Source organism: Piliocolobus tephrosceles, chromosome 15, assembly GCF_002776525.5.
Source record: "Piliocolobus tephrosceles isolate RC106 chromosome 15, ASM277652v3, whole genome shotgun sequence".
NCBI classification, from domain to species: domain Eukaryota; kingdom Metazoa; phylum Chordata; class Mammalia; order Primates; family Cercopithecidae; genus Piliocolobus; species Piliocolobus tephrosceles.
In genome coordinates this window covers 61714204-61732559 of record NC_045448.1, presented here as the reverse complement: position 1 = coordinate 61732559, position 18356 = coordinate 61714204, and the positions used below count along the sequence as shown (strand labels likewise).

At 35.3% G+C, this 18356-nt stretch overlaps 1 protein-coding gene across 4 annotated transcripts in view; it reads left to right on the top strand.

Annotated features, from left to right (window-relative positions):
* USP34 (ubiquitin specific peptidase 34) overlaps window positions 1-18356 on the top strand; it is a 291540-nt gene that overhangs the window by 179718 nt on the left and 93466 nt on the right. For all 4 annotated transcript variants that reach the window (XR_002734953.2, XM_023228313.2, XM_023228311.2 and 1 more), the window contains exons 31-39: window positions 1267-1389; window positions 1537-1620; window positions 3126-3212; window positions 8084-8284; window positions 12052-12134; window positions 13562-13602; window positions 13739-13863; window positions 15723-15875; window positions 16614-16718. Coding sequence is in view for 3 of the 4 variants with exons in the window: in XM_023228313.2 (XP_023084081.1) it covers window positions 1267-1389; window positions 1537-1620; window positions 3126-3212; window positions 8084-8284; window positions 12052-12134; window positions 13562-13602; window positions 13739-13863; window positions 15723-15875; window positions 16614-16718 (1002 nt within the window). In the remaining variant the exon portion in view is untranslated. The remainder of the gene's footprint in view (window positions 1-1266; window positions 1390-1536; window positions 1621-3125; window positions 3213-8083; window positions 8285-12051; window positions 12135-13561; window positions 13603-13738; window positions 13864-15722; window positions 15876-16613; window positions 16719-18356) is intronic.

Here is an 18356-nt window from a genome sequence, read left to right as displayed (position 1 = left end):
TCTAAAATTGTTGACATTTTATGTTAGTGTTTTTTCATATTACAGTATGCTTTTAATACTGTTTTTTGCTCTTAGTAACAAAAGTAATGTTTAGAGAAAGTACACCGAGGTGAAATGACGTGCATCAATGTTTGTTTTGTATGCTTATACAAATTAACTGACGGAATTGGAGAAAATGAGGCAAATAAATTTAATATGTGTGTGATAATTTTTTTCCATACGGACACCACCTCACGTGTGTTGGGTATCTTTGTAAAGTCTTTAACATTAAAGACTGTTTTATTTATTTATTTTTGAGATAAGTTCTGACTCTGTTACCCAGCCTGGAGTACAGTGGCCTGGTCTCAGCTCACTGCAGCAACAGCCACCAGGGCTCAAGTGATCCTTCCTCCCCCAACCTTCCCCAGTAGCTAAGACCATAGGCATGTGCCACCATGCCTAGCTCATTTTTGTATTTTTAGTAAAGACGGGGTTTCACTGTTTTGGCCAAGTTGATCTCTAACTCCTGACATCAAATGATCTGCCCACCTCAGCCTCCCAAAGTATTGGGATTATAGGCATGAGCCACTGCTCCTGGCTTAAAGACTGTTTTTAAAATTTGTGTAATAAGTAGTTTATTTGAGGAGATCTCCAAAAGAACTCCTATAGGATGAATGAAAAAACAAATGTCCTAATGTTACGCTAATTCTAGGATTTGGAACATTATCATGTGATTTTGGGAGATCCAATATCTCACATGACTTGGAAGTCAAGAAGATGGGCTCTTGAAAATGCCAAATGATGACTTACAGTAGCACTAGTAATAGCATTTCAAAGATGCACATTAAGTGTGAATTACATTATTTCATGAATTGATAGTAGAAAACAGCAGTGTTCCTGAGTTCATATATTTGTATGACTTTTAAATATGTGGTTGTAACTATTAAGTACAGACGTTTAATTCATCACCATCTTTAGAAGTTTACCCACTCAACTAGACTACAATGTTGTTTCTTCTTTTGTTTGGGAAGATTAACAGTTAATTATTTTCCCATGCTGCTGTTTGTATATTAATTTTATTAGTTTTATTTTCAGAAAATTTAATGAATAATTGATGTTTTAAGCATACCATTTGTACCAGTTATATAACTAGTCTTCATATGTTTTAATATGTTTCAAAGTATATATAATATTTTGAGTTTTTATGTAGTGTCAGTTTGTTGAAAGTTTTTCTTTTTTGTGTTCCCTGAGTAAGTTGGCTTGAGAAACATGTTTTTCTAATTTAAGAGTAATGATGGATTTAATTGGAAAGAACTTCTCAAAATTAAGAGCGCCCACAAGCTATTGTATGCTCTGGAAATTATTGAAGCACTGGGAAAACCTAATAGAAGAATAAGGAGAGAGTCAACGGTAATTGCATTTCCGTTATTATCATTAAATGTTTGTATTTTCTGTGGAGCAAAATTCTGTAATGTCTTTTCAATTCTAGAATAATTCTTTCTTCCACCATTCTGCCTTATTTTTTTTTTTTTTTTTTTTTTTTTGCCATTCTCGTAGGGAAGTTACAGTGATCTTTATCCAGATTCAGATGATTCAAGTGAGGATCAAGTGGAAAATAGTAAAAATTCCTGGAGTTGCAAGGTTTGATCATATGTGTTTTTCAATGTATTGATAAAAATAATTTATCTCCAGTTTTTCAAAAGTGGGTACCATAATTCTTCATTGTTTTTAAACTAATAATACTATTAAAGCATAGTTAAAAAATCATGTATTACTTTAAGTTGCAATAATGTAAACTGAGATTATTTAATGCCTTGGTGCTCCTATTTTTAGCTCTGATTTTCCCTATGTTGAAATACTGTGAGAGGCCTGGCATGGTGGCTCACGCCTGTGATCCAGCACTTCTGGAGGCTGAGACGGATGGATCACTTGAGGTCAGGAGTTTGAGACCAACCTGGCCAACATGGTAAAACCCGTCTCCACTAAAAATGCAAAAATGAGCTGGATGTGGTAGCACGTCGCCCATAATCCCAGATACCCAGGTGGCTGAGGCAGGAGAATCATTTGAATCCAGGAGGTGGAGGTTGCAGTGAGCTGAGATCGCACCACGGCACTCTAGCCTGTGCAGCAAAAAAAGATACTGTGAGGACATCCCAGTGTCTAGGACTAAATGGCTAATGGAATACAAAGACGTTTATAGCCTTTGTCAAGTGTGTGTGTGTGTGTGTCTATGTGTGCGTGTATATATATATTTATATATATATTTATATATTTATATATATATATATTTATATATTTATATATATATATATTTTATATATATATATATATATATATTTTTTTTTTTTTTGAGACAGAGTCTCGCTCTGTCACCCAGGCTGGAGTGCGGTGGTGCGATCTCTGCTCACTGCAAGCTCCGCTTTCCAGTTTCATGCCATTTTCCTGCCTCAGCCTCCAAAGTAGCTGGTACTACAGAGGCCCGCCACCACACCCGGCTCATGTTTTGTATTTTTAGTAGAGACGGGGTTTCACCTTGTTAGCCAGGATGGTCTCGATCTCCTGACCTCGTGATCCGCCCGCCTCAGCCTCCCAAAGTGCTGGGATTATAGGCGTGAGCCACCGCCCCCGGCCTCAAGTGTATGTTTTTAAAAATTCTTGTTTGTTTTATTTTGTTTTGTTTGAGACAGGGTCTCACCTTGTCATGCAGGCTGGATTGCAGTGGCATGATCATGGCTCCCTGCAGCCTTGACCTCCTGGGTTCAAGTGATCCTCCTACCTCAGCCTCCCTAGTAGCTGAAACTGTAGACACCAGCCACCATACCCGGCCAAATTTTTTACTTTTTGTAGCGATGAGGTCTTCCTATGTTGCCTAGGCTGGTCTCAAAGTCCTAGCCTCAAGCCATCCTCTGGCTTTGGCCTCCCAGAGTGCTAGAATTGCAGGCATGAGCCATTGCACCCACCCTTAAATTCTTGAAAGTAGGCTCTATCTGATTATTTTGTATAGAAATTATTTTGGTAATTTAAATGAAAGAATATAGTGTAAATAAAAGATGTAATATTTTACATATCCAGTTACTTGAATCAACAAGCATTATTGCATTATGTATCTGCTTTTCTCTTACTATTACTTTCACAATTGCCTACAGTTTGTTGCTGCTGGAGGGCTTCAACAGTTACTAGAAATTTTTAATTCTGGAATTCTAGAGCCTAAAGAGCAGGAATCATGGACAGTGGTAAGTGCAAATTTACTGTTTCAACTAGTTACAGTAGTTACCGCATTTGATATACTTCCATTTCATCAGCAAGTATAGCTTTTGCCATATAGTTCATTATAATGAAGTATGGAATATAGCAGAAATGAATTTAAAAATACCAAGTTTGATAAACTAATTATGGAATAAGCGTTTTTCATGTTAACTGTATTAAAAATTCTTATGATAAAATTAATTACTCTAAACTCTGGCCAGTTTATAAACATGTTTCCTTTAGGTTGATAAATTATATATTAATATTTATATAAAGTTTGGTTGCTTTTTAAAAATTTGGTTTACATCTCGGGTTTTTTAAAAACTTTTTTTTTGTTTTGATCATTTCTTCCTTGATAGTAGTAATACTAAAAAATGTGTTTCCAGACCATGTTGACTGGCTTACATTAAGATGGATATAGAAATTGAGAGTAAGCCTCTAGAAATTTTTATGGCAATTAGACATTGTTTCTGTATTTTTATAATACTTGATAAAAGTATTATAAAGTGGAATTTTTTTTTCTGTGAACTTGCATGAAAAAATGGAAATTTAAAAAAATGTTTCTCTACCACTGTGATTTGAAGAAGTACTATATGAAAATAAAATTGTAGAATATTTAAATCTGCATAATGATATACAAAACTGCACAGGTCAGTTTCAAGCTCAATGTGAAGGACATTCCATTTTCTTCCATCCCAAAACAGTTTAGCATTATCAAACATTGAGTTCAAGTATTTTCTTAGTACCTGTGTTTGTTTTGTTTTGTTTTGAATTGCCTTCGAACCTAAGAGTCAGGTGTAATGATTTGACATCAGGTACTCTTATGTCTAAATGTTTTAGCTCATCAGCTATCATCAGTGTTAGTGTATTTCACATGTGGGCCAAGACAGTTGTTCTTCCATTGTGGCCCAGGGAAGCCAAAAGATTGGACACCCCTGCACTAAAGGTTTTCTCTGTTCGTTTTTCTTGAAATTATGAATACTTTCCTGAAGTATTACTAATAACATTTTATTGCCAATATGTGGCTTTTGTAGCTTTTTAATGCCCAAGATGCAAAGCATGTCTAAGAAACGAATTGCTTCCAGGTCAACTGGTATTTCCTGTTTATAATGCATCTCTCTTAATATTATGCAATACTTCTAAGTTCAGAATTGTTCTTATTCCTTTTTTTTTCCTTTTCAAAGGAGTTCAGTTGAAGTATACCTTTAAAATTTTTTTTGAGATATAGTTAACATGCAATCAATGTACTTCTCCAAAATGTAATGTTTTTACTATAGTCACAAAGTTGTGTGACCGTGACCAGCATCTAATTCCAGAACAATTGTATCACTTCAAAAGAAACCTCCCCCCAAACGCTTTAGCCCTGGGCAACCACCATTACAGTCTGCTTTCTGTTTCTGTGGATTTGCTGATGTCATTCTGGACATTTCCTATAAATGGAACCGTACAATATATCGTCCATTGTGACTGATTTCTTTCACTTAGTCTATTTTCAAGATTCATCCTTGGAAGTAGCAAGTGTCAGTAATTCATTTTTTTATAGTTATATTACATGTTTATCCATTCACCAATTGAGAGGCATTTGGGTTATTTCTACACTTTGACTATTGTGAGCATTTGTTTATGAATTTATGCATGGATAGTGCATTTTCACTTCTTTTTGGCATATGCTTAGGAGTGGTATACATTGCCAATACTTAAGTGGTATTTTATTGTGATTTCTAACATTTACATTTTCCCCGTGCTAAGGATCTTGAGCAGCTTTTCATGTGTCTGTTGACCATTCATAAGCATGTATGCATGTATGTGTGTGTACATATATACACACACACACACATTCATTCATCTTTGGCGAAATGTTTGGTCGTCACAGCTGAATCCAGGGAGTGGAAGATTGATCAGTTGGTGAACATTTGCATTGTTGCCGGTTTGGGGCTATTATCAATAATGTTGTTATAAACAGTGGTGCCTTGGGTATAGAGTGCAGTTTCTGGGTCCTTTGGTAACTTCTGACTTTTTGAGGGATTTCCAAACAGTTTACCAGAGCTGCAACATTTTACATTTCTGCCAGCAGTGTGTGAGGGTTCCAGTTTCTCCACATCCTTTCCAAGACTTGTTAGTGTCTTTTTTATTTTAGCTATCCTAGTGTGTAAAGTGGTACCTAGTTGTGGTTTTCATTTGCATTTCCTTGGTGACTAATGAGGATGAACATCTCTTCATGTGTTTATTGGCCACTTGTTTATCTTTCGAGTAATGTCAGTTCACATCCATTACCCACTTTTAATTGGGTTGTCTTTTTGTTGATTTGTTAGAATTCCTTATGTATTTCAGATACTGATTCCTTACAGTGCATGTGATTTACAAATGTTTTCTCCCATTATATGGGTTGCTTTTTTCCCTTTCTTGAGACTACCCTGTGATTTACAAAAGTTTCTAGTTTTGATGAAGTCTAGTGTCTGTTTTCCTTTGTGCTTGTCCTTTTGGTGTTGTATCTACAAAACTGTTACTTAATCCCCTTACGCAGAGATTGATGACTCTGTTTTCTGTTAAGAGGTTTATGGTTTTAGCTCTTACTTTTTTAAGTCTTTGGTCCATTTTAAGTAAATTTTTGCATATGATGTGAGGTTGCAGTATACTTTTCATGTAATAAATAATGCAGTCATTTTAAAGAGTGAGTTTTGAAAAATGTTTAGTGCTCTAACATCCAAATAAAGAATATTTCTATAAAGAAGTTCCGTCCTGGGCCGGGCGTGGTGGCTCAAGCCTGTAATCCCAGCACTTTGGGAGGCCGAGACGGGTGGATCACGAGGTCAGGAGATCGAGACCGTCCTGGCTAACACGGTGAAACCCCGTCTCTACTAAAAAATACAAAAAATTAGCCAAGCGAGATGGCGGGCACCTGTAGTCCCAGCTACTCGGGAGGCTGAGGCAGGAGAATGGCGTGAACCCGGGAGGCGGAGCTTGCAGTGAGCCGAGATCAGGCCACTGCACTCCAGCCTGGGAGACAGAGCGAGACTCCGTCTCAAAAAAAAAAAAAAAAAAAGAAGTTCCGTCCTGCAGTTTTGCTATTAATTTTTCTTTCTCTGCTTTCTGTTACAATAGGTGAGATTTTCATTTTATAGAATTTCATGTAATTGGATCAGTGCAATATGTACCCTTTTGTATCTGGCTTCTTTTATTCAGAATGCTTTTTGAGGTTGTTAAATGTGTATTAGTAGTTCGTTCGTTTTCGTTGCTGAGTAATGTATTCGTTGTATGGGTATACCACAATTCATTTATCTGCTTACCTTTTGACATTTGAGTGGTTTATAGTTTTGGGTTATTACAAATAAAGGTTCTGTAAACATTCACATACGGATCATTTGGTATATGTATGTTTTTATCTCTTGGATTAATGCCAAGTAATGAAATTGCTAAATAATATGGTGAGTGGAAAATTAACCTTTTAAGAAGCTGCCAAACTGTTTTCCAAAACAGTTGTACTATGCAACATATGAGGATTTCATTTACTTCAAATCCTTGCCAGAAGTTAATATGGCCAGGGTTTTAAAATCGGAGCTATTCTAGTGGATATAGTAGTGTTATCTCATGGTGGCTTCACTTGTCCTTCCCTCATTACTAATGATGTTTAGCATTATGTTGTGTGTTTGTTGATTGTGTATTTATCTTCTTTTGTGAAACGTCTTAGTATATAGTTGTGAGATGGTCTTTTCCCTTAAACATTATGGAGAAGTCTTTCTCTGTTGTATGTATGGGGACAAGCCCCACACACATGCTATGGCTTACTATTTCATTATACTGACAGTATCTTTTAGGGGAGAGGTTTTAATTTTAATGAAATTTGTATCCAGTCTACAAATATTTGTTCTAAGGTCACAAGGTCTTTTCTCCTCTGCTTTCTGTAAGTTTTACAGTCTTCTTTTACATTTAGTTCTATAATGATACATTTTGCATTTTGTGTGTGCAGTATTGAATTTTTTTCCTTCTTCATACGGCTATTTGGTTTTTGTAGCACCAATTTGTTGAAAAGACTTTTTTTCTGTCTGAATTATCTTGCTATCTTTCTTTAGTTCAGTAATACGGTATTGCTATTATTGCAGGAAGAAAGTACTGTTTCTTGGTATATTTGTATAGGAATATATTTGGCAGTGAAATCAGGAAAGCAGGAGGTTAAGAGCTATTGAAGAAAAAGCTGTGAAACTCTCATCTTGTACATAAGTGATATTCTAATTAAAGAAAGTACACTAAGTTATTAAAATTGAGTTTCCAGTCAGCTGTAAATTTTATTTTTTATACATACTAAACAATATTTAAAACAAATTTTAAAATAAAATGAATGTTTGTTTTTAATGTGGTCATGGAAAGTGCAAGATTTTTGTTTGAATTATTTTCTAGAATTACTAAGAATTGCTTTGGTCCCTAAGTTTTAAGAGTCTGTTCCACTTTTGTGGAGAAACAGCATAGAATACTTTGTTTCTCAGTTAATTTTACTGATAAGTAATATCCTTGGCATCATTTTAATGTTTAAAAAAAGTATAAATTATGAGCAGTATATTTTTCAAAAATCTTGTAGCTCTCTATTAACATACATTTTTATGATGCCTTCATTAAAGAAATGAAAGTGTCATTTCCATTTCATTAAATACATCTTGTATACCCTCTTTATTTCTAGATAATTTTTTAAAATTTTTATAAGATTGAATTGTTACTGACTATAATATTTGAGCAGTGAAATTTTTATAGTATGTGATTACTAGCTATAATGATTTTTATTTTCTGGTCTTTTAATCTCAGAATTGTCTAATGGCTATTCTAAATTAATGGAAATAGGGAAATGACCATTTCTTTTCATTTACAGTGGCAGCTAGACTGTCTTGCTTGCTTGCTGAAGTTAATATGCCAGTTTGCAGTAGATCCATCCGATTTGGATTTAGCTTATCATGATGTCTTCGCCTGGTCTGGTATAGCAGAAAGCCATAGGAAAAGAACCTGGCCTGGCAAATCAAGGAAGGCTGCTGGTGATCATGCTAAGGGTCTTCATATACCACGATTAACAGAGGTAAAGTGCAGAAGTTAATGTTTAATTGTAGTGATGAATTCCATTTATATTTATAAACTGAAGAAATATGCCAATGCTTAAGAAATGTATTCTAGATTACTGTGACTTAACCTGACAGCCAAACTGATGGCATTGTTTTAAAGCAGTAGTGTTTATGAAGCAGTAATGCTTTTCATTTCATCATCCAGAATGCAGAAATGAATCATGTGCCATTTTAATATCTGTGAGACTGAATTTATTATTTGGATTCAGCAATTCATATACTTTGAGGGTGCATTTATGAAAACAGAAGCCATAGTTGGTATTTCAACATAGGAAATTTAAAATAGGGAATCGGTTTTACATGTATGTGTTACAAGGCTTTAAAAGCAAAAGGGAATGATGAGGTAATCCAGATAAGGAGCCATTTACCACCCTTAGATCTTGTGGAACATTAGGGAAGTGGTTGGGTCATCAGGAACTTAGAAGGTTGCAGGAGGGATCCCTTTAAACTGGGGTTTAGGCCTCTGAGAAAGCAGTTACGCTCTTATGCTCATCTGCTAAGATTCTCAGAGGGGACCTGATAAAGCTGGTGCCAGAAGTGCCTAAAAAAGCCAAAGGCTGCAACCAGCTGTCTCTTCTAGGTAAATACTTTCAGATAAATGCTGACAGAAAAAAGAAAGGAGTCTCTCTAGTATCCTAGACTGGCACAACCTAATAGGAAGCCAACTGGTGAAGGAAAAATTTGGTTTTTGATATATTAGCCCTAGCATAATAGAACAAGTGTGTAAGAGGGTGGATTTCGAGATGAAGGAAAATACAGTTGGCCCTTGAAAAATAGAGGAGTTAAGGATGCTGATCCTCCATACAGTCAGAAATCTGTGTATAACTTTTGACTCCCCAGAACTTAACTACTGATAGCCTGCTATTAACCAGAAGCCTTACCAATAACATAAACAGTTGGTTAATGCATATTTTGTATGTTAATACTATTATATACTGTATTTTTTTTTTGAGACGGAGTCTGGCCCTGTTGCCCAGGCTTGGAGCGCAGTGGCCGAATCTCAGCTCACTGCAAGCTCCGCCTCCTGGGTTTACGCCATTCTCCTGCCTCAGCCTCCCGGGTAGCTGGGACTACAGGTGCCCGCCACCTCGCCCGGCCAATTTTTTTGTATTTTTTAGTAGAGACAGGATTTCACCGTGTTAGCCAGGATGGTCTCGATCCTCCTGACCTAGTGATCCGCCCGTCTCGGCCTCCCAAAGTGCTGGGATTACAGGCTTGAGCCACCGCGCCCGGCCTATATACTGTATTCTTAAAGTAAGCTAGAGAGAAGAAAGTATTAAGAAAATCATAAGGAAGAGAAAATATATTTTCTGTTCAAGTGGAAGTGAGTCATCATAAAGGTCTTCATCCTTATGGTCTTCACACTGATTAGGCAGTAGAAGAGGATGAGGAAGGTGAGGGGTTGGTCTTGCTGTCTTAGGAGTGCCATAGTTGGGAGAAAACCCAGATATAAGTAGATCTGTGCAGTTCAGACCTGTGTTGTTCAGGGGTCAACTGTATTAACCAGGACATCCATCAATAAAAATAGAATCTTTTTGATTGTGGATTTTGTAATCACATATTTGCCTTTCCAACATCTCCATCAGTGAGCTGGGAAGTAGGGAGTGATCAAGATGAGATTTTAGGGAGATCTCATTCTGTAACCTTTTGAGAATCTCACCTCATATCTACCCAAGAAACATCAAAGTAATGAATTGTTACTGACAGATTGTGACGAACATAAGGTTAAAAAGTACTGGTATAAATGGATACCTGAAGCAGATTTCCTTTTTGGAATTTTGGGGGTTAAATGGGAAAAGTGATCTCTGCCAGTATTCCAAATAATTTACATCTAATAAAATTAAATATATTCAGAGTACAATATAATCAATGTATTCTACGGTGTTCTGTGTTGTGAACTACCACTTTAGTAACCTTACTATAATGTTTTGATCATGTTTTTTTCAGAATAAAGTTTCAGGTTATAGTAATGCTCTAATTGTGATCCTTTCCATCAACTCACTGAATAATTTCAATGTTCATTGACCTTTATTAGGTATTTCCTTTTGAGATTTTAATAATACAAATATACATAAGTGTATGTGTAAAATACATGTGCACATTTATGGAGTTTTATAGGTTATTGGTTTGTGTTTAAAATAATATGCAACTACAAGCTTATTACAGGCACATGCCACTGTGTCTGGCTAATTTTTGTATTTTTAGTAGAGACGGGGTTTTGCCATCTTGGCTAGGCTGATCTCAAACTCCTGACCTCAAGTGATCTGCCTGCCTCGGCCTCCCAAAGTGCTGGGATTATAGGTGTGAGCCACCGTGCCTGGCCAATGTTATTTTTTTTTTAGTTTAGAAAAGGTGTATGTTATATAGTTTTGCATGAATGTATTTCCCAAGATAATTACAGCTTAGTATATATATCTAAGATCTATGGAAATAAAAATTTTTGTTGCGTTAATACCAAAGACAGTCATCTAATGTTGATATACTGTAGGTAGTAAGCAAGAACACTAACTTACTTGAGTTTACCATCATTTTTCCATGTAATCTTTCTCATAGCATTTTAGAAAGTTACTTGCAAAATTTAGCCTAAACATCACCTTTTCTGGAAGCTTTCTCACTTCTGCTAGGGACAGGTTTAGTTGCTGCTCCCTTCTTTTGCTTATTTGCACATTGTATATACTTGTGTTACCATGTTTTCTGTAGCTGCCTGCCCCAGTGCAGAAACAGTGCCTTATGAAGTATGTGCACAGAATGCCTTCCAACCTGCAGAATGAATTTAATAATTCATTAAGTTAGTGAATTATTTTCTCCCATTATGTGGAGGAAGAACTAGAACTGAGAAATTCCGTATATATTAGGATCATGTAACCTGAAGCTGAATGTTGAGCCTCAGGATTTTGAATCTAGAATTCATGCTCTGTACTCGTGGTATATTGTATTGCTTTTTAATTTTTATTTCAGGATGGTTGAGGAATCTATTACTACTTGATGTTTTTTAAAATATATTTTCTTCCAAAGTAAAAACATGTTTAATTCTTCACCAACCCCTTCCCAAGAAACCACTGACATATATATATGTCTTTCTTCCAATTCAGTGGTATGCAGAGAATCTATGAATCGAATGTAAAGACTATTTTTGCCCCTATTTCTAAATTCTTAGTAATTTCTTCTTTTTTTTTTTTTTTTTCTTTTTCTTTTTTTTGAGACAGATTCTCATTTTGTTGTTCAGGCTGGAGTGCAGTGGCACAATCTCGGCTCACTGCAGCCACTGCTTCCAAGACTCGGGTGTTTCTCCCTTCTCAGCCTTCAAAATGGATGAGACTATAGACATGCACCACACACCCAGCTAATTTTTGTATTTTAGTGGAAACGGAGTTTCACCACGTTGGCCAGGCTAGTGTCAGATTTCTGGGCTCAAGCAATCCACCCACCTGAGCCTCCCTAATTGCTGGGATTACAGCAATTACAGTGAGCCACCATACCCACCCTACAGTTGCTGCTCTTAAGTGTGATTATAAAATTCTGGTTTTCTGATTCTTGGCATTTTTACAGTATTTTCAAATAATTCTTAAGACATTCTTTATTGTTACAGATAAATGTCAGTAATTTGGAATTTTGGGTTAAAATTTTGTAATACACATCTCTTTAGTAACTAAGTCATGAGTGCTTTTTGGGGGTTTTCCTTTTGCTGTATTTAAATATCTTTTAAAATGTTTTTGTTTTAAAGGTATTTCTTGTTCTTGTCCAAGGAACCAGTTTGATTCAGCGACTTATGTCTGTTGCTTATACGTATGATAATCTGGCTCCTAGGTATGCATTTTAAAATATATTTTATGTGTTCATGTATAGCAGGAATATAGTGTTTTAAAACTTTATTTTGAAAAATTTTAAACTTACTAGAAAAATTTGGGGGATATTATGAAATCTCTCATACCTTTGATCCAAATTTACATATTATTAACCTCTTGCTAAAATGTGTCTTGTATTTATGAGTCACATATTTTCTGTGTTTACATGTTTTCCTGAATCTTGTGAGACTGAATTGCAGATATCATGACTGTTTACCAGTACTTTGTTGTGTATCTCCTAAGACCAAAGACATTTTCTTAATAGAGTAAAATTTTTAAATTTATAAAATTAACATTGGCATATTATCTAGCATATAGTTGGTATTAAAATAATCCTGTTGGTATTCTGTATAACAATATTTTTCTTGCTTCAGGATCAACTAAATGTATTGCATTTAGTTGTCAGTTCTTCTGTTCATCAGAGATAACATTCTCAGCCTTTCTCTCATGATACATTTTCAAGTAATACAGGCCAATTATTTCATAGCGTACTTTTCAGTTTGGGTTTTCATGACTAGCCTTCATGATTAGATTCAGATATTTTTTAAAGGACTCTTAAGTTTAGACTCTAAATCTTTATAACCTATGTGTTTGTCATACACATCTCTTTAGTATCTAAATCATGAGCACTTCTTGAAGGTTTACTTATCTCAGTCAATGTTTTATTCATTCAAATTTTGTTTATTGAATCTGAAATCATTTCGTATTTGCTGTAATAAGATTTTACCAGTGATTCTTTTATTTGGTTTTTTATTTTGAAGCATACAATATATTTTTATTGACTAGACACCCTGCTGTGTAATAGATCTAAAAACTTCCTGCTCTATCTGTAACTTCATACCCTTTGACTTAGACCCTGTGCCCCACCCCACCCTAGCCTACCCCACCTTCCAGCCTCTGCTAATCATTATTCTACTCTCTTCTTTAATAAGTTTGACTCTTCTTTAGTGAGTCTTTAAATAAATGATAAAAAATATAGAACAAATAAATAATGGAGCTCTCTTAAAATATAGTCTCTTTTGCAAAAATTAACTGGGTGTGGTGACACGTGCCTGTAGTCCCAGCTATTGGGAGGCTGAGGTGGGAGGATTGCTTGAACCTGGGAGGTCAAGCCTGCAGTGAGCCATGATCATGCCACTGCACTCCAACCTGGGCCACAGAGTGAGACCCTGTCTCCTGTCTTTTAAAACACATAAACACACACACTCTCTATCTCTCTCACTCCCTCTCACTCTCTCTCACTCACTCAGTGTCTCACTCTGTCACTCTCACCCACTGCTTCCCTTTTTTGGGGGTAAGTGATAACCTTATAGGATATATGTTAATAAATTGAATTATTTTTAATTCATTGCTGAATTTAATTGGTGGTGGTGTGTTTTTACTTTACAGAGTTTTAAAAGCTCAGTCTGATCACAGGTCTAGACATGAAGGTAAGGGTTCCACAAAGTTAACTTTTAGTGAATAAAAACTTGAATAATATATTGATATATTTTACCTTTAATAATGAACATTGTGTTTTCATTTTAGCACAAATCTTTATAGTGAACTGTTTTCTTTTTTCTTTAGTTTCACATTATTCAATGTGGCTCTTGGTGAGTTGGGCTCATTGCTGTTCTTTAGTGAAATCTAGCCTTGCTGATAGTGATCATTTACAAGATTGGCTAAAGAAATTAACTCTCCTTATTCCTGAGGTAAGATAAAGGTTGAAGGTTAGTACTTTTATATGTTTTCATGTTATTAGCATTGATAATAAATAAAAGAGCTGATGGAAACAAATGTGCATGAGTCCATAAATATATCACATTATCTACTTAATCCTTTAAGGTCTGGAGTGTTTTGAACTATGTATAATGTTTAAGAACTTTTGACTGTTAAATATTATGTAGCATTTATATTTTTCTGAAATGTTTATAGAATGATTATTTTGCTTTGGATTAACAAAATTTTTTTCCAGTAGTAGGAAGGGCTTGAGAATTTATTTTGGTAATTTATGTTTTAGAAAAGTTCTGTGACCTTTTTTTTTTTCTTTCTTTGAGACAGAATCTCCATGTTCCCTGTATCACCCAGGCTAGTAGAGTGCAGTGGTGCCATCATGGCTCCCTGCAGCCTCAACCTCCTGGGAACAAGCGATCCTCTGACCTCAGCCTCCCAAGTAGCTGAGACCATAGGTGCACATCACCATGCTCAGCTAGTTTTTAAACTTTTTTTGTAGAGACGGGGTCTCGCTGTGTTGTCCAGGCTGGTTTTGAACTCCTGGTGTCATGTAATGCTCCTGCCTCGGCCTTCCAAACTGCTTGGGATTATAGGCATGAGCCACTTAGAAAAATAGAGGCTAGAGAGACTACAAATAAAAGAAATATATTTTGCTTCCCATGTTCACACTGAGGGCAGTATAATTTTTATTAGCCATATCTTGGTATTACCTCATATTCCTATGTGAAATAATAGAAACACACTTACTAATACATTTAGCTCCAAAGTCACTTATTTTTTAAATCTGTGTTGTCTAAGGGGCTGGGCACTGTGGCTCACACCTGTAATCCCAGCACTTGGGGAGGCCAAAGTGGGTGGATCACATGAGGTCCTGAGTGCAAGACCAGCCTGGCCAACATGGTGAAACCCCATCTCTACTAGAAATACAAAAAATTAGCTGGGCATGGTGGCAGGTGCCTGTAATCCCAGTTACTCGGGAGGCTGAGGCAGGAGAATCGCTTGAACCCAGGAGGCAGAGGTTGCAGTAAGCCAAGATCATGCCACTGCACTCCAGCCTGGACAACAGAGTAAGACTATGTCTCAAAAAGAAAAAAAAAAAAAAAAAAATTAGCTCTGGATTTAATGCCATATGTGTTCTTGTCCTGTCTCAGGTAACCATTTTGTCATTTGGACGGTTTCCTTCCTATCTATAGAATATTCTGATTGAAGTTGCTTCTGTGTTGCTTCTAGTTCTGAAAATATTTTATCCTCTGTCTTGTAAATAACTTAAATGATTTTAAATGTCCTTAATTATTCCTTGTATTTACTTGTTGTTCTTACTTTGTTTTGTTTTGTTTGTTTTTATGACCATGCTTTAGGATTTCTAAAATACTGTATATATTATGGTATACCTTGAGGTACTTTATTTGATCACGTGTGATTTACGTGTATATATGTATGGGTTTAGAACATTGTATTTATTATTTTTATGAGGCATAATCTTTTTCTGCCACCCAGTCTGGAGAGCAGTGGCATACCAGCTCACTGCAGACTCTGCCTTCCTGGTTCAAGCAATTCTTGTGGCTATCTCCAGGGTAGCTGGGACTACAGATGCAAGCCACCACATCTGGTTAATTTTTGTATTTTTTGTAGTGATGGGGTTTTACCATGTTGGCCAGGCTGGTCTCAGACTCCTGGCCTCAGGTTATCCCCCTGCCTGGGCCTCCCAAAGTGCTGGGATTACAGGCTTGCCCAGCAGAACATTGTATTTAAAATCACCTAAAATCGTTTCTGCTCACATATTACTAACTTTCTAATACTAACTCAGACTGTCTTTGGAACTTTCTTTTTCATCTAGACTGCAGTTCGTCATGAATCATGCAATGGTCTTTATAAGTTATCCCTGTCAGGGCTGGATGGAGGAGACTCAATCAATCGTTCTTTTCTGCTATTGGCTGCCTCAACATTATTGAAATTTCTTCCTGATGCTCAAGCACTCAAACCTATTAGGGTAAGATTTTACTGTGTTTAGAAGCAGTTTCTATTTTTGAAATTTCCTTTGCCTCAAGTTTACCATTGTAATATAGCCTTAAAATTTTGATCATTTGACTACTGTATGTGATTTTTTACCAAGAGGATAGTAGTTATATACTTCTTAAGGTGACAGCATTGTGACACATTGTGTCCATGTTACTACTAGGAAGAGACTGATTTCAGCTCTGTGGTCTGTCTCGTGGATACTGTATTTTAGAAATAGCATTTATTCTCACTTGGTTCTGGGCCTTGTGTTAATAAGTTGACTGATAAAAAAATCATAAATGGAGCTCTCTTTTCTAGTAAGTCAGTTTTTTTATCTTTATGATATTCGGAATTTTAAATTTTATTTCCTACCCTAGTGCATATACTAGTCTTGTAAAAGGCTTCTACTACATAATAAATTTAGAGCCCACTTTTTACTAATCCCAGAAATTCAGTGTGTTGTTGGATTTACATTATTTTCCTCCTTATTCATGTTTTTCAAATGTTAGTAATTTGAGACTAATATTTTCTTGAAAGTTCTTATGTTAGTCATTTTTGTGCCTAGTTATTCTGATTTTACAGAAACTGTGTACTCTCCATTTTTAAAAAGATTTTGAATACTGTTTAGTTGATACAGGAATTTATTTCATAAAGCCTCTAGTTTCTCAAATGTATTATAATTCTATTTATTTTTAAAATGTTTTCACACAGTATAAAATTTTTTTAATAGATAGATGATTATGAGGAAGAACCAATGTTAAAACCAGGATGTAAAGAGTATTTTTGGTTGTTATGCAAATTAGTTGACAACATACATATAAAGGACGCTAGTCAGGTATGTTCAGAAAATTATATACTATTCTATGTGTTCTATTCTTGTTAATAGATACGAATTATGACATACATGTTCATGACTTTATCAGTTCTTATTAAGTGTACTTTATTAATCTATAGCTTGTTGGTAGTGTCGTATTTCTACTATATTTGTGCTTTTCCACCTTATTCTAATTCCTTTAGTGTTTTTACTCTGACCTTAGTTGAAACGTCTTCATCTGGTATCTATCCTTAATTTCCTGTCTCTTCTGAATAAGATACGTGGATGTAACATCTTATTTGGAAAAGGAAATGTAGATTTTAAATTTAAAAATACAGCGTTCTATAATAGCATGTAGTTTGGAGTACCGAATATGTAAAATAAAATTGCAGTTCAAATAGAAGTTACTTTAAAGAAACAGTCAGTTTTTGCAGATCTAATTTTCTTAGACTAAAATGACATTTCCATTCAAACAAAGTAATGTTTAAAACAAGTAAATTTCAGGCCCGGTGCAGTGGCTCATGCCTGTAATCCCAGCACTTTGGGAGGCCGAGGTGGGCGGATCACGAGGTCAAAAGATAGAGACCATCCTGGCCAATGTGGTGAAACTCCGTCTCTACTAAAAATACAAAAATTAGCGGGGCGTGGTCACAGACACCTGTAGTTGCAGCTACTCAGGAGGGCTGAGGCAGAATCGCTTGAACCTGGCAGGCAGGGAGGTTGCAATCAGTGAGCTGAGATCACGCTACTGCACTCTAGCCTGGCAACAGAGTGAAATTCCGTCTCAAAAAAAAAAAGTAAATTTCAAAGCAAATCTTGCCATATAAACACTTGCGTTTTTTCCAGTGTACATAAATTTAGTAAATTAAAATGTGTCTAAGTTGTCAGTTCAGAAGAAAATGAGAAACACATAAAGAAGATCCTTTGAAATATTTAGGGCACATTTTTCTTAAACCTTTAAATGTATTTAAATAAAAATTCAATATGTTTACTTTAAAAGTTCTGTGGTGTTTATACTTTTTGCTTTTTAGTTAACATCTGAATTCTTAAAATCTTTTCATTTGAGAAATAATTACAAAAGTTAGTATTGAGCAAGTTTTAATATACTTAATTAAAATATTGATGCCAAATAAACATTGTACTTTAAAAGAAAAAAAAAAAAAAAAAACCTGGGCCTGCCCCTTTAAGTTAAAACAGGAATTTGATCTTGCTTGCTTGTAAAGTAATTTTCCTTTTCAGAGATTTGGGTTTCTTTGAGGGGACTCAAGTTAGATTTTGTGAAGTCTGTTTTAATATTGTTGCTCAGTTATAATGAGAAGTAAAGTTTTTTTTGGAATGAACTGTAGAATTTAACTTATCATTAAAAGTCTAAGGGTATTGTTAAAAACAAACCTTGGTGAATTGTATGTGAATTACATCTCAATAAAGTCATTAAAAAAAAACTTTAGTGTCTTCTCAATAGATTACTGTGACTTTCTTTATTATCAACATTCTATTGATTCTTTTTTGTAGAATGATTAGTGATGTGTTTAAGACTAATTTGATTAATTGACATAATGTATAAGTGAAGAGTTAGGTGTATTATGTTTATAACTTACTGAATTTGGGAGAACTAAATTATTGTTGCCTGTAAGGAAATGATTCTGTTTTAATTTATGT